This window comes from Haemorhous mexicanus, chromosome 1 (assembly GCF_027477595.1).
Source record: "Haemorhous mexicanus isolate bHaeMex1 chromosome 1, bHaeMex1.pri, whole genome shotgun sequence".
NCBI classification, from domain to species: Eukaryota; Metazoa; Chordata; class Aves; order Passeriformes; family Fringillidae; genus Haemorhous; species Haemorhous mexicanus.
Window position 1 is genome coordinate 27,406,992 of NC_082341.1, and position 24,896 is coordinate 27,431,887.

Genomic DNA, 24,896 nt, shown 5'->3' on the forward strand with positions numbered 1-24,896 from the left:
TAAGAGTTGTCTACAGGATTTCTAGTGGGTTGGTGCTGTGGGAGGCAAAGTAGTAAGATGCTTGAGCAGAGTCAGTTTTGGGAGGAGATTTCTGAGGTTGGTGGGTCTTTGTTTGCTTCTACAGCATCATGCTAATCCTTCTCAGGAGAGAGTGAAGCAGAAAACACTTGGTATTACTGGTGAAGTACACAAAAGATTGTTTACTAAAGGAAGGAATTTCAAAGAAGGAATTTCAAAAGAAGAGCTGGGGCAATTCATTACATTACTCTCCATTGCTTTTGCCCTCTCTCAAATGTAACTGAACACATATTTTTGTGACTGGATGACTGGGTGATCAGATCTTTACAAAACAAGACATAATTGCAATTTGTTTTCTCCTTTCTTTGAAGCTAAGCCCACAACTCTTCAATCTTAAAGACTGACAGGCCAAACTCTGACTTCTCACTCCTTCTGAGGCAGATTGCTGATATAGGCAATGTATAAGGCGATATATTTACAGCAATATATAATGCCATATAATTCAGAAAGACAGAGAGACCAAAACCAATACTGGGAGTAATAAAGTTAAACACAAGTCTTCAAAATCAAATTTGGCCAACACCAAAGCCCATGAAGTGCCAAGAGCAAATCCTGTAAGTTTCAATAGAAAAAAATCATATACATAAAAGACATCTCAAAGCTTAACGGATCAATTGCATGCTCCAAATATACAATAAGTTATAGTCAATATAAATTACCATATTACAGTTTAGAAAGAAATTATGTTCGATGTGTGAGAAAATACAATTCCTCAAAATAAAGGCAAGCCAAACTAACCATAATCTGCTAAAGCAAAAAAATAGCCTTTTTGTTTTACAGATATTAAAGTGTCTTCACAATTATTTAGGAAACACCTTGATTTACAAGGAAAAGGCCATTTTTCATCTGAATATGTATACAAAAACCCATGCAAATAGTTTCAGTATTGCTACCAAGAAATTATCAAATTGCAAAGGGAAATTTTTTGAGTTAAGGACTTAGAATATGGTAGATTGAATATTGTAATTCGAGGCTAATCTCTTTCTGAGCTGTAAAGATGGTTACTAGTTCTCTTAGGTGTATGCAGAAAAATAAAGCTTACATTCTAACTCTAAGCATTTCAATTTAATCCCCAAAACAATTACAACCTAAAGTCTTCAGCAGGAAAGCTCAAGATTTAAATATCTCTATAATCAGTTCTTATTACTTCTGACTGATCTAATTTCAAAATATTTTTTGCAGCTGTTAACACTCATCAGATGTGTCCTCTTACTTAATTCTCTGTTGGAACTGAGAAGCTGCTTACCATACTACACTGCAGTCAATGCAATTATTTTAATTTATCTGCTGCTCTAGACTATGATATTGCTAATGAATAAAGACTATTCTCACAACAGTAATTCATGAACCTTCAGTAGATTAAAGTATTGTGTAAGCAGCTTTCAAAATTGGCTTTTATGACTGTGTCATGCAAGATCTGTTTTGTCTCATAGAAGATAATTGAAAAATGGTCGTATTTTTTTTGACCTTTTGAAGAAGCAAGACAGCTTGGACTGTCAACCCAACTCTGTAACGCTCATCAAACCATCCTTTTTAATAAACATATCATTATTTTTCTTCAAGCTATACTTACTGCAATGCATCTTACTTTGCTCACATTTTATTTGTTTCTAGGCTCAGAGGATCAGCTTTGTTAGTGGGATTACATCAGGGAATTCAGTCAAGCCACTGCAGGCATGAATCCAATCTACTGGCAAACAATAGTTGTTTTCTCTTTACTTTTCTCTAAGTCACTTTGGGAGGCTTTGAAACCCTACAGAGTGTAAGTGAAGGAGCTTGGTCCTAGAGCTACTAGAGGTCTTACCCCTCCTCTCCAGTATTAATGGACATTTTGTATCTATTCCAGACAGCTTGGTTTTAAGGACCAAGAAAGCTGAGAACAACAACTGATATTCTTTTGGACCACATTTTAGTATCTTCACTCTAGCTGGCATGGGCTGTAGGGAAAAGCATCCATCTTACCGTCGCTGTTGACGCAGACAACAACAGGAACCTGTGTGCCAGGGCCACATGGCTTTTCATTGTCAGGAATGCATTCCTCCAGCCCCGTGATTCTCCAGTCATAGCAAGAGGGCTCTTCACACGGGATGGCTTCCAAAAGGTGAGGACAGTTTCCTGTTCCTCCTGTAGGCTCATTGGTGATGCGACGTTTCCTCAGCTTAAAGCCTGAAATGTCCATTAAAATAAAAATTTAAGTCTAAAAATGTGAAGGGAAGCACTTTTTATCTGTCTACACCTGAGTGAACAGTTCTGTTTGTCTTCTCTGTAAAACATACCACAGACACTCAGCAGAGCAATGCACTTTAGATATTTGGGTAGAAGAACTCAATTAAAAAGAACTAGAGAGAAAATTTTACAAGTTTCAATGTTTTGAGCCTTCTCAGGATCAGGAGGCTTTGTTTTAAACCCCTGTTTATGACAGTCATGCAAACTCCAGGAAGAGGACAGGATCATTTCCTGAGCATCACTCTTGCAAGATCCATCTTATTTTATGAATCTTGACTACATTGCTGGGTCACCATTTCTCAAATAAGTTGTTTGTTTTCTTCTCAGGTATGTTCCAACAGAAATGGATTATCAAGTGAAATCAGCTTACAAACACTCGTTCCCCCTCCAACCCTCCAAAATAAAATGGAAGAATAAAAAGACAACTTGTGAGAAAAACAAAAGCACAAAAATAAACTCAAAATAAACCTGTGAATACATACATTTTCAGTAATAAACATCACAATATTCCCTTGCAAGCATCTAAAAATTTCCTTAAGACTACCTAAACTCATTTTGGAATGGACAAATTGATGAGCATTTATGCAAATTGTGTAATCTACTGGACCAATGCCAGCAACCAAAAGCAACCCACTCTCTCCTTTCGGGATGGCTCATTGAAAAAAAACCAGATTAAACACAGTCAGAAAAACCTTACCAAACTAAATGGATTCAAGAAATGGTTTCTCTTTTCACATCTTTTCAGTTTTATATCAGTATTCAGGAAAGTTAGTAATATACAGATATTTTTTATAAAATACTACATATAATATACTCCATCATTTCTACCAAGACATAAACTGAACAGGAGAGTTTTCAAACACACATGTGCAAGATCTGATTCTTTGAGGATATGCCGCTTAATTCAATAAAAGAAAGTATTTACTTTAAAAATACTGTTCCATTTATCTTCAGTTGCTGTTTGTTCTCCTTTTTTTCTAAATTGAAGAGTTCAGCCAAATTATGTACAAAAGGTTTAGTAAGCCTGACACAAAAGGCTGATACAATTTCAAAAATAAAGAACTCCAATATCTACAGCAACAAAGGATGCAAATGATCTGGAAATATGTAGGCAGACATGCTGCTAAAAGTGGGAGTGCCTGCACAATTTTCACATCATTCTCTCAGAAGAACTGTCAAGGCAATTACAAAATAAAATGTAAAAATTTCCAGATAAGAAAAAAACATTGGCAGTTGAGAAAAGATCCTCGCTCATGTGTGCAGGAATAAAGGCTTGCACAAAGTACATCCTAATATACTTCTATTAGACAGATGTCCAAATCAGTCTCACAAACCTAAACTTTACCCCTGAAAATGTAGCAAATCTTTCAGTGATGGAACAGCAACAGAAATAACAGACTACTTGACAGCTGTACTCAGACGAGACTTAATCTGATAGATTTGCACAACTGAACTGCTTTTTCCTTCTTGAACTGATCAAGGTTGGGTCAGAGTTCCACAAAACAGCTTTGTAAAACTTGTATTACTGCTGCCCAGACAGAAGTGTAGCTAGCAGTATGCCAGAAATATCCAGCTAAGCAAACACAGTAATCACAGTTGCTCCTTCCAGTGGACATATGTGGTTGCCCTTTCTTACGACTGTTTTCAATCAAGAGACCAAGTCTGTATTCCCAATTTTATCAGATAATCACTTTGTAGCGATGACTAGGCCAGTTTTTCTCATTTACAGCCAGAAGCCCACAGACTTCTAACATGAGGTCCCTGTCACTTGCTTTCCTATTTTGATGTCAGGTTACTACAATCTGTTCTGCATGGCAATAAGTTGTAAAACATGCTGAAAATTGAAACCAGCACATATGTCATAAGTAAAACAGCATCACATTTCAACAGTGAATGGTGCCATCTCTTTGCCAGATCATGATTTATGGTCTAATGGTGAATTCTTAAGCTATTACTGAACCGTAAATCTTTGATTGTCTTGTACACTACATACCTCAAAGGAGGCTTCTGTCCTCCATCTGAGACTGTGCCAAAGTTGTGATTTGAGCACACAAAATGTATCTCTTTCAATCTGAGAGGAAGGTTTGAAACAAATTGACCTGCAAAAACCCAAACTGATCTTGAGAGCCTAGTAAACAGGCTACATTTTTCTACCTTTGGTGTAACAGTGATGTCAAATGCAGTCCAAAAATTTCATGCGCTTGCATAACCTAGTGACTTAGGAATGGTAAATATCACCATTAAAAGGCTCTGCTGAATTGTTACATACCCTTCTTGGCCTGAGGGTCATCACAGCTTTCATAGGTGCATGGTCCCCAGGCTGACCACGCCGAGGTCTCGCACTCTGTAGGACAGGGAACGTGGCACAGCTGGGAGGTGCTGGGAAGAGGTCCTGTACACAGTTTACGGTCTACTGGCCTTGAAGCTGTCAAAACAAAGTTAAAGTATTTCTCATATGTCACTGGTCAGAATCCTCAGCTCTAAGTGGACAGAACCATCCTTTAGTGAGAAAGGCTGCTATCTCATCATTTTAATCTGATGATGTGACGGAAAAATGCCTGCCTTGAAAAAAGTTCAGTGGAAGTCAGTTTACTCTTTGCATGAACAAAGTCAAATACCTTTATGTGGAGATGGGAAGACTGTAGATATTGCAGCACCCCCTCAGACCCAGTCCTTTCCTTTGAGGGGTAAATTATATCAACACAACAATTGTTCACTTTGCATTCTACATAAATTTGTGTCCTGTCATCTCATTACTTCTTCTCTTGAGAAACTGAACAAAAGGTGCATAAACCCCTTTCCACTTGTATATGTAAGCTATATGATACTATAACTTCAAAGGCCTGGTTAATTAATATTTAAAAGATTATTTTAAGGCTTTAACCTGAAACACAGCTAAAATTTTGGCAAAAACTTTTTTCTTTTACTCTAAAGACCATCAACTGCACACTCAGCAGTAAGATTTGTGCAGCAGCAACTTTAGCTCAAGAAAAGCTTTGTTTCAGCTATATATATGGTTTGCATTTGCCATATATATGTTGATAAATATGTATACATCATGTGTATATGTAATTGTAAAAACTGCACAAGACAATTAATTTTTTTAAGTGTTATTAATCCATAGAGACACATGTGAAAGCAGAGTTTTCTGTTCTTTAAAGATCAATAACCAAAATCACCCTTCTCCTTATATACTTTATTCTTTTGACTTTACAGGTAGTACAAGTAACAGGAAAATTCTATTAGGTGCCAGAGTAAGGCACAGAACTCAAACTGAAAATGTACCATTTAATTGAAAGCAAGATTTTAATTCTCTTTCATAATACAGGACTTGACAAAATGTTACAGAAACAGAGAATATCTGTTAGAAGTCTGCCACATTATTTTACTTTAGTTGATTGAGGAAGCATAAAATTCCTTAACTTAAAATACTCTCCTTCTATTCAGTATTTTTTTTCCTGTGGGAAGTTACATCATTAATTTTGCTATCACTTTTGATGGAAAGACTCTCAGATTAAATAGATACAGCATATGACAAAATATCTGTCTGAAAGATGAGATCAATAACCACTTATAGAATGTGAAAGTAAACACCAGGCTGTTAAAGTACAGTCAATCTTGTAGCCATGTGTGTATGTCTTTCCATTTAGATTTTCTAAGCAGTTGATCTTTACAGTTTTGGAAAAAGCATCCAATTCTCACTTTTTTAAGGGGAAAATGGAATGAAAAATCCTCACCCTGTTCTGGTTTTCAATGTTCCCTCCTTTGGTACAGTTTTACACTGTGCTGCTCCACATAATGAAGGCATGAAGGTGGCAGACAGTAATTTAATATTACTGTCTCTAGCTTACCAATCTCTTGAAACAAAATAATATAAAGCTTAATATTCCAACATTTGCATAATAGTATGTTGAATTAAAATTTTATGACATATCATTGAATTTTACAGTAATTTTGACATGCACACCTAACATACATGATATACATAATATATACATATACACATGCATAATATGCATATTTGGTGTAGAAAATGGATATAAGTAAACATAATTTTCCTGTTAAATTTGTATTGAATACTTTCTAATAAAAAAAGAAAAACAGTAACTAACTGCTCTCCATACATTTTTAACCTTTATTTAACTGGGGAATTGCCCATGTGAGACAGGTGAAATTAAGGGCCAATCATACCTCTAGACAGTCTTGCTTCAGGGAATAGAGAAAGTGCTCTGAGGAATTCCATGCTTCATCTCTAGCCTTCACCATGATAAAAAACTTAACATCACACTATTTCAGGGAATTTTACTCAGAAAAATAACAAAGATCTTTCATCAGGAAGCTTTTAACAGTAGTAGTTTTTTCATATCAAAGGTAACAATAAGTCTTTAAATATGCCAAAATGCTTTCCAAATGCTGTTGTTTAGACACTGAGTGATGTACAAATGCTATCTCTTATATTTTACTTTTACAACAAAAGAATTCAGCCATAGGACAGAAAAGTTCTATTTCAGGTTATTAAAAAATGTTTTCATCATTGAGCAGTTAGGATGAATTTCATGCAGGATTACTCAAAATTATTTTCCTGAGATGACAGTAAAAGAAGAAAACAGCTTTGCCTGGGCATCTTATGACCATCTTGTTCCCATGAATTTAAATTACTTTCTTCCAGCATCACAAAAGTGTGATTGAGCATAGGCTTTGATGTGTTTTGTTTAGCCAAGACACTGACATAAGACGATACTGGATGCATATATTTACAGTTTAAAACCTTGTCTTATCTCTGCCCTTTCATACTTTCTTGTGTCAGCAATAAAGATTGTTCTTTATTCCTTGGAAGTAATGCTGAATGCCAATTAGACTGTGTGTAATACTACGAGATCTATGTGAAATTTGACCAAATTTTGGGCCAAAATTAGAAAGAAAAGTTAATGCATTTTGACAATCTCTCTCCTTCAGTCTAACTAATAAATTAGATTCAGTTTTCAAGGAATTTCGGGTTTGAGGCTAGTAACCTAAAAAATAAAGTAAGATTTAATTATCCATTCCTCAAATAATCTCCTATATTAGGAAATTTTAGTGGAATATATTTTATATCCTTAGAAAATACCTCCTTGAATTACTGCATTTTATAAACAGAAAAGAAAAAGAACAATTCTGCTTTTATGCATTTGCTACACTTATAAAGACATAAAACTCTCCATCTTTCTTTAAAGACACTCAAGAGACTAGTGCTCAGTAATGACCAGGCTGGCAAAGAGATTGAATTTGTATGTGACTGTATCAGTATAAGTAGACACAATTTCATATTTCTCTTTCTGGTCGTTTGCCACACTGGTTTCATAGCAAACAACACAAAGAAATTTCTCCAAGTACTCTCACTCAAAAATCCCAAGAAAAACCCAAGCCTAAAACACATTATGACCAACCAGCAAATAACATTTTCTTCTCATTTTCTGTAATGCTGAATTCTCTCATCAAAAAACATTAGCTAATTCAGAACCTTATACTCTGACAAATGGCACAATTCCATGCATGTAAGCAGTTCCCCTGTGGTTAATAAGGCAACAAATGTGTATTTGTAGATGTAGAATAAATTGATGCCCATAAAAGAACTTTCCTCCTCTTTATTCTACATCGAGGGTTTTAAAGGTACTCGGAATAAGATGAAACAGTCCACCTCATATAATAAGAGAAGCTTCATGAGTAAACCAGTTAAGTAGGTGAACAGAGATGAAACAATTCATGTCAGTGGCAAGTAATGGCAGTGTGACTGTGGCCTCAAGGAAACTTGATTGGTACTGCCTAACTACTACAACCAATGCTCCTTCTTCTTCCTACTGACCTGAATAGTGTGAGGGATTCTGGTTCAGCTCAGTATTAGAAGTTCAAATTTTCAGTATTCAAATTTTCACCAGAGGCCTAACTTGGTGTTTAAAATCTACAGAAGGGACTGGAAACAGCAGCTATGATGAAAGCTGAAATACAATTCCTGATGCTCAGAAGTGAGAGGAAAAGTAGTCACTAGCTAAAATGGTTCAGGAGTGGAGGAGGCAACTGGTCCAGCATCCCAGCTGGTTTATGAGCTTCCTTAGCTAGAATTTTGGCCTGTCACTTTCAAACTGATCTGAAATTTCCTGAGAATGCTGAAATCCATTTAACTATTTCAGAGCTACATAAACATGTTAAGTGTACACATATAGCAAACAAGGTCCCCCAAAAGGGCATCGCCTCCTTTGCATGCTCTAACCAAAAGGTGGGGTTGGAGGCTTTAATTTACCTACCTGTTATTTCAAAAGTGATTGATAGCAGAGGTGCAGCACTAGCCTTCGACTTGCTCTGGGACTGACTTTCTGAAATAACAGGGAAACGCCACCATGAGAATATGAGAAGGGAGGTCTTTAAATCAGCCTTAGCAAGACAGCATTTGCTACAACCAGCAGTAAGCTATACTGAGATGAAGGCGTTTCCCCACAACATAACCTGGTGGGTGTGTGCCCTGGCTTTTTCCCATCCTCAGGTTACTCATCGCTTTTCTATTCTATGGGGGGAGAGAGAGGGAGGATGAGCAGAGCAGCACCTCTTCTGAAAGTCTGTCCCCTAATGTGGAAACAGCCCAGAGCTCCTTTTTAAACGAAGAACCACTTCACCCCCAGTTTGAGCTCTTGAAAAACTGTTCTCATGTTTATGCATCCAAAGACTAGTTACATTTTAATCAGCTTTCAGGAGCCTGCTGAGATTACCTCCTGATGGGCTCCATGTATTCCTGTCACAGTCTGATAAGGGTAAATTTCACACACGCCTAATCTGGCGAGACTTCACAGCCTACCAAAATCCTAATCATCATTCTGAACAGTAAGCTGCCACTGGTTTTATTGTTACCTCTCCTTAGCTGGGAGGTTTTTGTAGTTCACACTGCGGCAGAGGCATCTAAACTTTGTTCAGCAGAGGCGATTTACTAAAAGCCCTTGGGCAGAGCTGATTTGCATAAGACAAAGAGGCTTGAAAGCTTCTTCTTTAATAAATACAGATGTGGGGCTGCAGAGCTCACAAGTCACACCCTAGTGATCTGAGCAGTCACGCTGAAATGGATGTTGGCATTAACATTCCCCACAAACTCTACCTCCGCGGCAAGTTTGAGAGTACCTTTAAACCACAGCAGGAACCTTGCTAGTCTGCTGTTTGGCCAGCCCCGGACAAAATGTGGTATTACATAGGATTTGCATATTGATGTTGTTTTTCCTGAAGTATATGGCTGTAATGTGTGTTTGCATGAAATAGGCAGAGGAAAAAATTTAATTAAAAAGTTAAATGCATTTAGCTTAATTCACTGATTTCTGAATCTATAGTTCTGCACTACTATGCAGAAGTAGATGTAATGTAAAATAATCAAGTGTTGTTCTAAAACACGTATACTACCAAATGAATTAAAGATTTTGTGTTCTAAGCTATTTTCTCTTTTCTTAAGAAGCTGTGCAGGCTTTAACGGTGACAAGGAAAAATCTCTTCTCTCTTTCAGCTAGGTAAATAAACCCATGAAATTATATTGGCTTGAAGTACTGAAAGCTACTTAAAAACTTGACCAAATCAAGGAAAAAAAAATCTATTCTCTGCGTATTAAATCTAATAATATTTTACATTTTTCTATATTGAACCTGCATGCCAGAATTTACATATTCCATCTGCATGTCAAACAGCACAACTTCATCACCCAGATGAAGGACATACAAGAAATTTACAGTAGATGAAAAAACCAAGTCTACGATTTCTGACCCACCTTTTCATGTTCTTTCTTATAGAAAGGTATTCTGCACAGTATTTTTCAGGAGACAGTAAGAAACAGTAATTTGTAGGAATTTATATTTGGAATCTATATTTGCAGTATAGAGAATGAAATCTCTGCTACAGCAATTAAGCATCTTCATCTGAATTAAAAAATAGCAGTAGCTCACAAGGTAAGGAGGCACTCATGACAGAAGACAATGAAAGCTGTGAAAGAGCTCTGGAATGCTGACATGCTCTGATTTCACACTAATTTAATTGCAATTGAGTCAAGTTTACCTTCTTTATCCTTGAGGGTATTTAGGTAGGAGAGGAGATTTTCATTAGCCTGCACACAGTACACCTCCCTGGTTTGAATGCCACCTCCACACAGCGCTGTCTGGTTCCCCCGCCTCTTGTCCTGCTGGCTAAGGAGGGGATCCACGCGGCATTCTGTCCACTCAGTGCTGCGCCAGCCATACCTGCACCACATTTGGTTAATTGGATCTCTAGAAATCATCCACCCATCTTACAAAGTATTCAATTATGCAAGCTGAAACACCTCAGTAACTCATTAATTTCATAAAAGGCCTGAGCATCGCAATTTCTTGCACACAAAGGTGCATTAAATCTCGCATTTTATGAGTATGGAAACTTTTTTTCGTATTATTTAATTCTTAAAATCATTACCCTTTAGGAGGATCTTTTCTGTTCAATTCCTGAAACATATGACATATATAAATATTTTATTTGAAGGGAGAAAAACTTGATATACAGAGACACATAGTCCATATTCAGATAACTTTCAAGACTGTGACGCTCAGCATTTGTTTATAGCTTGACAATTTATATAAACAAAATCCACAATATGAAAGAGATATGAATGCTGAGAAACATAAGAGCCAGAAAATGAGGGAAAACCCTCACAACTCCCCCTCCCCTTCCCCCAGATAACCCAAAAGCCTATTGCTATCTTTGAAACAAAAGGTTTCTTCAGGATATCAAGGTAATTATATGTATATTATTATATATACTATATTTTTTATTATGACTTCAGGAAAACCTTTCAGTACGTTCTCTTTTTCACAATTAAAAGAAAGATCATTCTGCAGTACTGAAGCATCCCTGCTGGGTACTGATGAATGATGAGAAGCTGGAAGCTTCCTAATCAGTGAATACACAGCAAAGATCTTTGACTCACAGTTAAAATCCAATCAGGATTATCAACTGCAAGAAATGCCACAGAATTCCCCACCTAACAAGTACTTTAAGGCTGAATACAGCAAAGTGCTTCCTAATGCAGCTGGAGATAAAGAAAGATAAAGAAAGATGATATTTCGACTCTTAAATGAAAAATATATACCACAGTCAAAGATGCTTAATATAAAGTGACATTTCTCCAGACCCTATTCTTAGTTTGATAAAGAAAAAACACAGCTGGGACTTTAATATTAATTTTGATTAGATAAGGATTACAGCAATCTCTTGAATCGTAAAGTGATCGCTGCCATTTCCCCTAAGTTTTATTTGCTCTCCCACTTCCCATCTAGGGCCTTTGTTGTGCTGAATACAACTCTCACTAAAATAGTTTGTTGGCTAACCAGGTGTTTATAACCCCTTTCCTGTGTTCAACTTTTGGTCCTCAAACAGACAAGAAATTCAGAAAACAATGATTCTGGTATAAATTTTATGTAGGGAAAAGATCACTGACAAATCAATACAATTAATTTATTTTCATCTTGCCTGAATCTGCGTATGGGCAAATATTGTCTTTTAAAAACTGAAATGAATGAAAAGAAAATATACTTATTATTTTTCCTGTATTTTGAGGAGGAACTGGTTACACTACAACGAGAACTATTTGAAGATTTTGGGCTTTCAAGTACACCGAATAAACAGGGATAAAGAAAAAAGGTACAGTCCTACCAATTATTTCTTTAATAATGGTTTGGTTGATATTCCATTACAAGCCTTGTACACTTAATTGAAATTGTTCATTTGAGAAGTGGGGAACTGAAATGAACCAACTCACGTAATGCAGGGTGCTACGCCGTCTCCTTGAGAAACACACTGCTCTGCTTCTTCTAATTGTGGGCATTCACTCTCACTGCCAACGGGGAGCTGCTTAATGGTCCGTGATCTTGTACGATTCCCTTTAGGGGTTGTCATGTCAAAGCAGGTTTTGGAGCAGGGGGTCCATTCCGACCACTCTGACACCTGGCACTCCTTCGTGATCACACAGGACTGAAATGTGATGGGCAGCTTTTCCTGATTGCAGAAGCTGCAATGAGAGAGCGTTACAGCTTTTAGCACACACATCCACAGACAGTCATGAACTCCAACAGCAAAAGCACTGTCAATGGTTACATGAAAGTCAGTAAATATTTTTAAAGCTGTTAAGTTTTACTCCACATTTATTTGATCCCAAATAGTCAGCCACAGGGCTTTTGACAAAAGCGACTTAAACCAGACAAATAAGATATAGTAAAAAATTACCAGTATTGCCATATCTGTGATCAAAATATTGCCATATCTGTGAATAAAATTAAAATCTAAGTCTTCCTACATGTATGGAAGTATAACACAGGAAATACATACATTTTTCACTTCTTATCCTTTATTTTTAGGTATACTCTTTTTTTCTTTTGGAACTATGTTCCAAGTAAGGGAGAATTCAAAACAGAGATGACTAAAGGTGTTATGGCAGAGAAAAAAATAATCAATGTCATCTTGTCCTAATTTTCAGACTACAAATGGTTTAAAAACACAATGGCAAGCATATTGAATGCTTGGTCACTAATAACTTACTTTGTTAATCATTTGTATATTGCTCTAGTGATGCCTCATGGTCCAAACAGGGAAGGATCTCTAACCTAAAGTGTCCCCTGCTACCTGTAGTGCTTATTTCCTGTTCCTTATGAAGGCCATAATTTCATTTCCATTTTCTATCTGATTGCCCCATTCCTATATTACATAGGCTGCCAGCAAGACTTTCTCCCTCTAAATCACTCCTAATTTTAAATTTTATATTCTAAGTAAAAACTAACATTTCTAATTTTAAAGTTTGATTCACAATAGAAAAGTGAGAAATAGAGAAGGTAAACTACCGTTAAATAAACCATAACTTTATCTCCTTAATTACAATTACAACATAGATTTCTCTTTTTTATCATGTCTGGGTTGGAATAAAAATCTGGCTTCTGAAACAGATAAATAGACAGGAAAAATATTTACTAGTACTGCAAGTAGCACTCCGTTCAATACCAGGCCTATAAACTGTACTACAAAGGCTTGATTTTTCCCTTTCAAAGAATACAAAATACAGAAAAATTAATATTTACAAGTATTTCATTGCTATACAAAATTTGGCCCTACCCATATATTCAACATGTTTTTGAAACTCTATTTACAAAATTTTGTAATAGAACTAGGAGTACTTGATGAAACTGAGAGATTTAAACACACCATAAATGAAAGCATAATTTGCACAAGAAACAGACCAATGCTAGCAGAAGATCCTGGTTATGGAGACAGTGTCAGCATGTCCAAACAGAGGTTGACAAATCTGTGAGCCATCATCCCTAAAACATTTACTTTGGATATTGGAGAAATACAAAATAATGGACTGCAATGACAGTCAGGTGTTATATTTTTGGTCTCTAAATTGCATCTCCCTCTACCTCCGGAGACAATAAGGTGGAGACACTGCTTGGCTAGACAGACTATAGGGGATTACTCAGAATGAGATTTCTAATGTCCTATTATGTCAAAGGTAATGGTGATGGGGAGCCCTAACACAGGATAGTCATCTTTTATTCTTTTTTTTAGGACAAAAACTAAATCCTGTTTGTGGAGAAAGACATTTAGAGTTTTTGAGACAATTGTTTTTTAATAATGGGCTTTTCCACCTACACGTAGCCCCATCTGGCATAGGACTACGGTACTGTCAAAATCAATAAATCAGTTTCTGTACCTTTGACAAAACAATATAGACCCATTGATCCCCCAAAGACACATCTTAATGATGGGAGAAAACACACATTCCTTATGGCTTGTAACATGGGCAGTATTTGCAAATTGTTTCGTAGAACGGATGAAGTATCCTCCCCTTCCAAGTTCCCATCCAATGAGACACTTCTGAGGGCAGAGTAAACCAACCTCTTCATACTCACTGTGACTGGACCTGAGTTTAATTATAGATGCACATTGCCAGGGAACATGCACAAAATTGCCACCACAAAGTAGCTTTGGTGAGGAGGGAAGAGGGTAACTAATGATGTGTAACAGACCCTGGGCTTTGCATTTGTTTCAAAACTTATTTGACAGAAGTGTTACATGAGAAAGGCTAATGATTTTTACTAATTATCTCCATATGTGGGGATGAAGAAGACCCAAACAGAAATATACCATGTTACTAACTTACTAGTAAAATAAAATAATTTAAAATTTATTATAAAACAAGGATGTTCTTAAACTCTTGCAACCAGAACATAAATATTACTAGGGAGACAAGTAAAGTGAGCTATATTTATTTCCTTATTTGTTTATTAAAACCATGAACCACTTGCAGTACTACAGAAACACCAACAAGAAACTGATACTGTAAGTCACCACTACACAACCTCTTTTCTGTTACACATACTGTCACATTATTTTGTGAGAGGGCAGAGATAACTAAAATTAGAAAAAGAAGAGTTTCACAAACAAATTAGCTGCTGTTTTTTTCTTTTAACACTTGGGTTTTTTTGAGCAAGTTAGAGAAACAGTGAGAGCTAACTGGAAACGGCCACTATCAAGGTTTCCTTCATATTCCAGGCAATAGAAGAATATGTGTTGTACTCTAAGTAAGGAAAGGGAAAAATCACATGCTTTTTTAAAACTTTATTTTACCAGAAGCCGACTGATTCTAAATCAATACCTGGCAATGTGTTTGCTAAACAAAATAGTTTCTTCTGTGTCTGGTACCTAGTACTACCAATTTGATCTCCAAATCTCGCAAATAACTGAAAGCAAAGTTTACTTTTAAGTAAAGCTCTCTGCACTTTTTGATGGATTTATGTGTCTTGTTTAGCCATGCAGACTTGGGGTGAATCTTCTCACAGGATAAAAGGCAAATAGGCAAGTAACACAACAGAAAATAAAAATAAACAATTAACATTTGTTTCTTGATACTACCCAACTCATTGGAAGTTTTGCACCAAACATCTTGAACAATGTCTAAGTAGATAATATATGCAAATTTAACTGTTCAAGAAGCACAGGGAGGACACAAATAAGTTCACACTATCAACCCACATAGCTATGTCCAGATAATTGCTTGGAAAGCTCAAATAAAAGCATGAGTTACATAAAAAGGCTGTTAAAAGTCACCGGAGCTGACTGGATACAAGAAGCAGCAGCATAGAGGTAACATACAAAGTCTGCAGCATCTTGCTCTCAATCTAGTGAATACATTCAGAGGACAATGCCCCAAGATTTTTGGCAGGGAAGAAGGAATTATATAAATAGAACTAAGGCTGTGGTTTGAGAAAGTACCATTTCACACAACATTTAGATATAGTGGGGAAATGAAGCTTAAAGTATAAAAGCACTTAAATGACACGATGGAAAGAGAAAGCAATCCCAAACAAAACAATACATCACAGGGGATGAATGGTCCCTGTTGCTATTAAGCGAACAATAAACCCATTCCTGATCTCAAAGACATAGATTAGACAAAAGAAGTAAAGAAAAAGGTTCAAAGGACAACCTACAGAACATAATTACTGCGCAACCTCTACTGAAGACATGTGGTCAAGAATTTGTGTCTACTCACGTTCCACAGCCTCTTTTGTGCTTCTACAGCAATAAATAAAACCTAAATATCACTTAAGCATTAAAGATAGGAAGGTTACACCTAGGGATTTTTAAGTAATTTATGGGATAATTAAGGCTAAAGACATGGGGCAACAAAGGTTGACACATAAGCCTGGAGCAAATTACACAACAGTACCTGTGTACAAATTTGCAAGTTGTGCATTTGAAAGAACTCTCTTCAGTCAAAAATAAGCTTTAAAAGATGCAAAAAAAATTAGATTAAGTCAGAAGAAAAAAAAAATCTCTCTGAGGTATCCTAAAGGTCTATTAGTGAATGAAAAATACTTTTACAACTTTAAAAAATCAAGAAAACTTGACTTTATATGACAATGATCTTTATGAGTGTCTATAATCTCAGCCTCAAAAGTTGTCTTTTAGGTTATGTAGAAAAACCATGGAAGAGACCATTGGAATTTTCTCCTCTACAAATTCAACTAGACAAGAAATGGGGTTTTCTGATAGATTATTTTTGCAATAAATAAAGCTATGCATACTGCATTCGTGAAGCAAAATGCATGGTAATGCACGACAGCAGGACTGATGTCCAAATACATGCAAGATGAATCACAAAAATAAGCAGATTTTAAGTCCTAGGCAGCAGGACTCTTTGCTGCATGAGCATACTCCATTCATAACTTGTACAACTAAGAGATTTTCTGCTTTTGCTGATGTTTTGACAATATCAGACTGTACTAGTAATTAGAAAGAAGAATTAATGAGAAAAGATGAAGAGCAGCATCAGAATGGCTGGGAGGGTCTAACTATTAACTAACTAATAATCCATGCAGTCAGAAAGCTGCCTTGGCAGTAGCAAATGGAGGGCAAAAATGGAAAGCCAGCAAGTACTCAGTCACACTATCCCAAGATACACTCTGGTTTTCCAGCAAACTGTGGCTTACAGACTTATAGAACACAAGCTGAATCTTTGCACTGAAGAGTTTATAGTGTTCACCTTCATGAACTAAGACAAATGCATCCTAAAACTAAATAAGATTTTGGTACATACATCATCTTAGAAACAATGCATTATACACCTTTTTTACCGACTCATAATTGTAGATAGTTATTTTTGCATTAAAAGTGCTCAGGTGATTTCATTTTCTGACTTTAGGCCCTACATAGGTGTATTTTCTTTCTCTGTGGCATTTTTGAGTTTCAACACCTCTATGAGATCTTTCCTTGACTGTCTCATTCTTAGGTCCAAGAGTCTTGTTTCACTTGGTCTTGTTTTATTTACAGTTACATCCTGCAACTACATCCTTTCTACTCTATGTGCAACTTTGAGATGAAAACTGGTTTGGATTTGAGAACTGTTCAATATTCATGCTCAGTACACTCCTAAAATATCTATACATTACTATATCTCAACAGTCTATAAGTTAGTGGAAACAGGAGTCACAAACACAAGGTATTAAGGAGTCAACATTTTGAAGTTCGATTTTGTGCTTTTCCTAATACACTGCTTTTCATGCTCAAATGTAATGGAGCAACAATGCGAGGTTTGTAACTTAAATCCAAAATTGAACAGTGAAGAACGTGTCCTTTACAATACATTAAATTAATTCACTCAGCACTGATATGTAACAAGAACTGCTATTTATTGGTTTTGACTATAATGTAAAGTAATGGAGCCCAACTGGCAAGGTTAATGCAAATTAAATAGTCTCTTCAATAACTTTTGTCTGCATTATTTTGCCTCTATTTCTTCACCATTATCAACATTCAGCTTTGGTTTTCCCATTATCCATGTTCAGCTTTGATTTTCATTAATGAAATTTTCACAGTTACTATTCCTTACTTTCATCCACAATGCTCATTTTCCCAGAATTCTGATATATTTGTTTTTTCTTTAGCTAATTTTCCATTTGATTACATACAGAGATTTCCATTATTCTGAAATGAATAACATGGCTACGGTTCAGGAGGCTGATGCCAACATAAACTCTTGGCACGCAGGAGGAACAAAAGACAGGGCTTTGACTGAAAAGGACTTTAAAGAAATTTTTCATTTTTTTAAATCAAAAACTGTGATTTTTTTTTTAAATCCTGGTTGACTCTTTGACGTAGTAGAGGATTATGTATGTCCGCAGGGTCTTGGCTCCTGTCACTCTGGGCTTCTTTGTGGGTGTACCTACAGATCTGCCCAGTTGCTCCAATCCTGGCACGAGTGACCTACCCTTGTCACTGGTGTGGAAAGCAGACACAGAGAGTGCCAGAGAGCTCAGCACAGCCAGAATTATTAAGAGACACTCAACAGACATCTATATTGTCAGACATCACACACAAAACCTAGGGAAAAATGGCATTCTTCCTCCTCTTGACTCTCATACTAAATAGTATCACAGTGATGAGATACCACATGCCCTTCAAGATGAGGAAGAGCCGTGGAGTCAGAACTTGTTTTATTTTCCCACCTATTGGGAAGGAACTTCATTATTCTTTTTGCAGTTCTGCTTGCATTTTCCAAAGCAAAACCCCGACAGAATCCAATTATGTTTTGAACAAACAAGACTGACTGACTGAATGAATTAAAAACTTTAGAGGACTGAAGAAGATGGAACAAAAACTAGGCTATCTGCCTGGAAGAAACACATACTGAATATCATAAGAGGAGGTTCAGTAGTTCAGCAGAAAAAGGTAGCTGCTTCTGAAGGTTTCAGATCAAAGGACAATCAATATTCTAAGGATATCCAAAATGCTGTAAAGGTTTTTAAAAAGCTTCATCTAAATACTAAGAAATAAGAGCAAGAACTACCTGGAAGATTAAAAAAAAAAAAAATAAGCCCACAGTGAGCTCCTTCAGAGTAGAATAATTTAACCATTTCCTAGCCTCAAAGTCCTGCACACCATCAGGCATCTCCCACAATCAGCTACATCATCATGAACCCTAAGATTTTCTCTTGAATTCTTGCTGATCTCATGAAATATTACTTAATTGAATACCATTAGAAAAATGGTTCACAACCTTTACCACCAGCCACAAGATGAGTACTGCTGACATACAAGTCCATTTCACCAAACAAATTGATCTGCAGAAAGACTTGGAAAAATAAATAATTATTTGCAGAACACCAAAAGTACATGTTTGTTTAGCACTTGAAAACCAAAATTACACACATACACAAATACGCCGAAGCAGGCTTGCAAATGCTGACATTTTTGACCAAAGGGCAAACTAAAACTAGAGGAATCTTTAGGAAAAGAGTCAGTAAGCAAATTTGTGTTTGAAAATAGTGATTGTAAATCACACTAGAACCAGCCACAAGGCTGGGTACCATCCTTGCAAGACAACCTACAGGCATGCATGAACATTGGCTCAACTCCCAAAGAATCCTTAAGGCAAAGAAAAGAACTTAAATAGGAGCTGAGTACAAGCATATTTTACTTTTTCTAGGGGAGAGAATATCAGCAGTTTGCACAGAATTTTTTTTAAAATCTCAGTAAATTGCTACAAGACTAGAGACTATAAGGAACAGTTTGCAAAGACCACATCTGCTTCTCATAAATGTAACCTTACAATGAGGGAAGGGGTAAAATGTGTACCACACCAATCATTAGCATCACACCCTAGAAAAGCTAAGGCTTAAACTTCTGGGAAATCTGATGACCCATGGGCAGACCCACAGCCTAGATGCTAACACTCTTAACAGAACTACCTCACAGAAATGATCTGGTTAGGTCAGAAGGTCAAATCAGCCTTTGAATTGTAAGGACCCATGTGTGCAATTTTCTACTTTGCAATTTTAGCTTTGAATGATCACACTCGTGGGCAGGAAGCCTGAGGAAACACAGCAGTATTCATGCTGAATATAAATCCTTTGTGTTATCTGGAATTATATCCAGATCTTAATATTGCATGTGGAGTGTCTTCTCCTTGCTCTTTATTTGACCACCAGGGAACTTTAAGACATACTCAGTATGAGTAAGAGGGATTTTGGAGTTATGGGTACAAGAATCAAGCACAATGTCCTGAAGTGCTGCAACAAACCATTTATTTTCCATGCAGTGTTCTCAGAGTTCTTACAGCTTGTTGGATGCTTTAACCTCTGAAGTAAAATAATCAAATTAACTCTACGCCATTCTTGGAACACAAGTAGAGCTGGATTTTGAGAGAGACTACCTAAAGAACAAAAAAAAAGTCTTCTCATAAATAAAATCAAAATTTAAAAAATTCTGTTTAATGTGCAGGTACTAAACAGCAGGAATAATAACAGAGTGATTTAAATGCAGAGCTTAGATAACCTCCATGATTTACTCTGAAGTCATAAAATGCCATTTGTGAAGTATAGTCACCCTTGAGAGGTTCAGTTTATGGTTGGTACCAACTTCTTTCTTGAAGGAAGTCAGTGAAAATACAGTGCCTGTACTTTTTCCCAGTAGAAAATGACATAGTCCTCATTCATTTTCCATACAGCTGCACTGTTTGGTATTGGTCATCCTGCACATTGTTCTGAGAAACTGTTCGTACCTCCCGGTATAATGGGCCATTATGATCACACAAACAATGAGCCCACTTCTATTCATGTACAAATCCAATACTGTCCACTGAAGTGTTTTTCACAAGACCATTTTACCATGAGCCTTTCACAAGTTTAGCTAATTCTGCCAAACAATTTTGAAATAAACAAAACCACTCAGGCTTTCTACACTACAGGAGAAGACAGAGGTTACATACAGCTACTGTGGCAAGAAAAAATAAGGGCAAAGCAACAAGGGGTGCTCCTATACCCAAACCAGTGTCAATAACAGCTGCTGTGGGGCTGTTGCAGATACCATGAGTGTCCAAGGAGACAAGAAAGCAAAAGTGTTCAGTGAAAGTGCTATCTTTCACAGTCCAGTGATACAGTGACATGCATGCACATCTCATGCTACAGATAATTTTGAAATTGGCAGAGCAAGTTATTTGGCAAGCATCTACAGAGATGACTTATTAAAGCTTTAGGAAGGAATTTCCCTTTGTCAGTGGGAATTTTCATTACATAGAATTAATCAGAATCTACTCTGACCCAAAATAACAGCTAGATTCACAGGGTTATCAGCAGAGAAAACATAAGTGCCAAACTTTGTGAATAAAAATACGTAGTATTAACGTTAGGATATAAGGAAATATATTACTGAAAATTATATAACTACTATTAGTTGTGTTTCAGGCATTAGTTTAGATTTGGCAGTGTCACTGGGTCCACTGCATTGTTCTACACTTGGAAAAATGTGGTCAGTATCAGGAGGTGAGCCACACATTTTATTTCCAGTGGGACTGCTAAAATTCAGCCACTGAAATAGCCAACTCTGATGTTCTGGGAAGTTGTGACTTCTGTGTGTGTGTCCTGTGCATTTCCAACTTGAGGGACAATATGCCCCTCCAGGAGGATGCTCAATTCATATGCTCCCATACCATAACTTTATTAAGCTGATTGAGAAAACAAGGGCATTCTCTAAGTCCCAGAATACACTTAGCATGTTAATAAAAAAAACAAACAAAACCAAAACAAAAAGTAAATCTAAAAAAGGAATACATTCTATTTTTTTCCCTATAGGACTCTTTACAGACTATGATATAATACCAGCATAGGAAATCAAAAATTTAGAAAAATACCCCTTGATGAACACTTTTGTCACACTGAGGTCAATTAACATTAACTGACAACGAGGCAGAAAAGCTGCATAAAAGTACAGTGTAGGAGAATCTTCATTAAAGATCTCAGCAACTAATTCAATTTACCACTGTGCAACATAATCTCTAGATTGAAGCTGAAAATTCAACACTGCATTCATTCAAGGAAATAATTTATTCATTCATAGGATTTATTGCCACAAGAGATTATCAGAACATAGAGTACAGCCCTCATTACATTATAACCTATTATATTTTGCTAAGAAAGACAATTATATGTATTTGAATAAAAACTATATACAAGAAAGGCACCCAGTCTTGATGATTCGCACAGAAATATATGAATGTCATACATCTAGATGACAGAACAAATGTTCACTATATGAAAGGAGTTAAAATATGGTGTGGAAAAAAGAATCATTCATTGCTGTTTCAATTATTCTGCACGGTGTGTACGTTTCCATCCTAAATCTAGATTTGGGCATGGTATGTCAAATGTGTATCAATACTGACAAGACCCTGTCAAAACAGCAGCCTCAGTAAGATGATGGAGCAGGTCCTTAGAATAGAAAGGAACACCCATTGAATAATATTATGCATATCCACAGAAATTACTGTCTCCACCAAAATCACATTAAAAAACTACAGGACGCTTCTACTTTCAAATTCGCGAAAATTGTAAAGGCATAGTGGAAAACGATAGGAAAGCAACGTTTGCATCCTGTTTCTCTAATAGTAGTTCACATTTTTATTATCCCAATTCACCTGAAAAATAACCCTGTAGTTTTTAGTTATCAAGAGGATTTTTATCTGACATTACTTTCTTCTTCCCTGGTTTCCATTTGTTAACCAAATGTGCTCTAAATAATTCCAAATTAATGAATCAAGATGACTGTATCGAGCTCATTATCCAAGTTTGTGATATTTACAGGTGCTCTATGACTGAACCACTTATGTCTTTTAAATCCTCACAGTATGGTGAGCTTGGAGGTTTCCTCTACAAACAGCAGTAGAGCTGCCTTTGCAGTAACATAAAAAGCAGGGGCAGATATACATGTTTTCATCTGGTCCTCAGTAACAAACAAAAGGTTGTTTATGCTCCTTCATCTCCACAACCCATCCTATCTGCATTGTTATTTCCCTCACCTTTCTGCAGCCCATCTCCTTGAAGTTACTGCACCTTAACCCCACAGCCACTTTCACACACATCCCCCTTTCTGCCTGTTGCCTCATAGAGGGACTCAGAGAATCTCTTAAGATGTGTTTTTAAGCAAGAGATACATTACAGGGTCCAACAAACTGTGCTGCTGTATTGTGTGTCTGAATCTTTTCTCTGTTTGCTGACAGCATATTCCTCCGGGTGACTTGTCTGCTTTCCAAATCAATGGCATAAATAAAGCAACAGGCTTGTGATGGTTTAGCTTGTTTTTTTATTTTCCTCCTTCACACAGTTTACAATTTATAGGAGTGAAAGTTCATAAAGCGAAAGCAGACATTTGTTTTATGATTTGGAATGGGAGCATTGGGTTAAGAGGTTTAAGGACCTGAAAAGGAAAACAAAGCTAAAATGCCATTCTAGAGGAGATTCTCCTTGATTTTCCTGACAGTATCTTGAATATTAATCAATCATACTCAATTGGCCATTCCCAAATTCCTTAGCTTCTGGCTACTCAGCTTAACACCTGTGACCAGTAGTGAATATCGTGACTCTGCTTTAAGCAGATACATGTCTTTGTGAAGTAAGATGAAAAATCAAGTATTATATATATCAGCAAGACAATTCAATAATTTTGGTTCTACTGTCATCTCTCATGTCTCAACTATAGTATTGGACTAAATAAAAGCTCAAACTTTCCAAAACTTGAAATTTAGTAAAGCACTGCAATGAGATTATTATGTAAACTTCCAAGAGTTAAATTTGTTACAAGATGTAGATATAGTTTTCTAGATATTTAATGAACGCACAGAATTAGTGAAGAAGATTAGAATAATTAAAAAATAATTACTTTCTAAGATGAACAGAAGTGAAACAAATCAAAGATGACCATATGATCAAATGCATTGAGGCTAAGACAATCTGCTAAATAATTGGTTGGCACGTCTTAAATTTTGGATTCTTTTCTGTCATTTCATTTTGTTCCATGATTGTAATTGCATATGGTTATATTCTAACAAAGAAAAAAAAATCTCTGAATATTTATAAAATTCTACTGTTTTTTCCTTGAATTCTCACTTCAGGTCATTTAGGTCACCAATAATGCTCATCTTCACATACAGGCCTCTTCCACAGTGGTGCTGCCAAGAGAGTATTAACCATTTATGGGGACTGCAACCAGAGCTGGTGAGGTTTCCTATGTGGTCTCCTCCATTCTTCCCCCCATTCAGAAATGTTTTGGTCCCAGACTAAGCAAGATAACAAGCCATATCCAAATGATGTAGAAAAATAAAGGAAATAGTACAGAAATTCCCGGGACATTTTTTTTTTTTTAAGAGGCAGTTATATCATTGAAGAACTGCTTTAACTACAGCCCCCTTTCCAGCCCATTGAGTTAAGTGACTCTTAGCAGTGGCAGGCTGTCCCCACACTTATGGAGCAGCTGCTTCAGGGGAACATGATGCACTTTGTCACTGGATTTCAAAATCTTTGCTGAAGCACAGAAACATACAGCTCAAAAAGATACTCTAGTTCTGTTCCATGTTCTTACACTTATAAATGACTGTGCTCAAGTCCTTCCAAATTTCCCAATCTAGTGGGGTTCCAAGAAGGCACTTCAGTAAAAAGATTGTATGAATTAAAAACAGTTTAAAAAAAAAAAAAAGCTTTTCTTTGACTTGTACAATTTGTACAAAACAGCCAAACTTTTTTTGCTAAACTTTCCCACAAAAGTCAGATCACATAGAAAATTATGACTAAATGTTTGAGACACAACAGCAACAGAGTCCATATTACAAAAAAAAAATTATAGACTTAATGTGAGGCATAATCATCACAACTTGTAATAGGATAAACAGGTTTTCAAGTCAAAATTAGCTTCTTCATACATTTTATGTTTCTCTACGTTGCCAGTTTGTTGTCTAACAGCTCTGTTTGGTAAACACCAATTTCATCAGAGAGGAAACATTTCAGACAATCAAGTTTTGTCCTCTACCCTAACAGCAGCACTGTCCAGATTTTGTTACCTATCCAGAGAAAAGTCATTTTATAAGCCACTATTAATTACTGAATTTGTTTTTTCCTTCAACATTTCCATTTTTCAAATATTTTCAGTACACCAGAATTTCAGACTAAGGGGAACATGAAGCAAGCACAGGCCATGTAACACATACATTATTGCAGAATGAGCAATACAAAATCCAATATTTC

General features: G+C 36.3%; 1 protein-coding gene across 1 annotated transcript in view; it reads right to left on the reverse strand.

The window, feature by feature from the left end:
• THSD7A (thrombospondin type 1 domain containing 7A) overlaps nt 1-24,896 on the reverse strand; it is a 266,296-nt gene that overhangs the window by 89,431 nt on the left and 151,969 nt on the right. Inside the window, exons 5-8 of the mRNA XM_059843888.1 lie at nt 12,095-12,343; nt 10,363-10,544; nt 4,574-4,729; nt 2,041-2,244 (exon numbers count right to left, since the gene is read on the reverse strand). Coding sequence (XP_059699871.1) covers nt 2,041-2,244; nt 4,574-4,729; nt 10,363-10,544; nt 12,095-12,343 — 791 coding nt within the window. The remainder of the gene's footprint in view (nt 1-2,040; nt 2,245-4,573; nt 4,730-10,362; nt 10,545-12,094; nt 12,344-24,896) is intronic.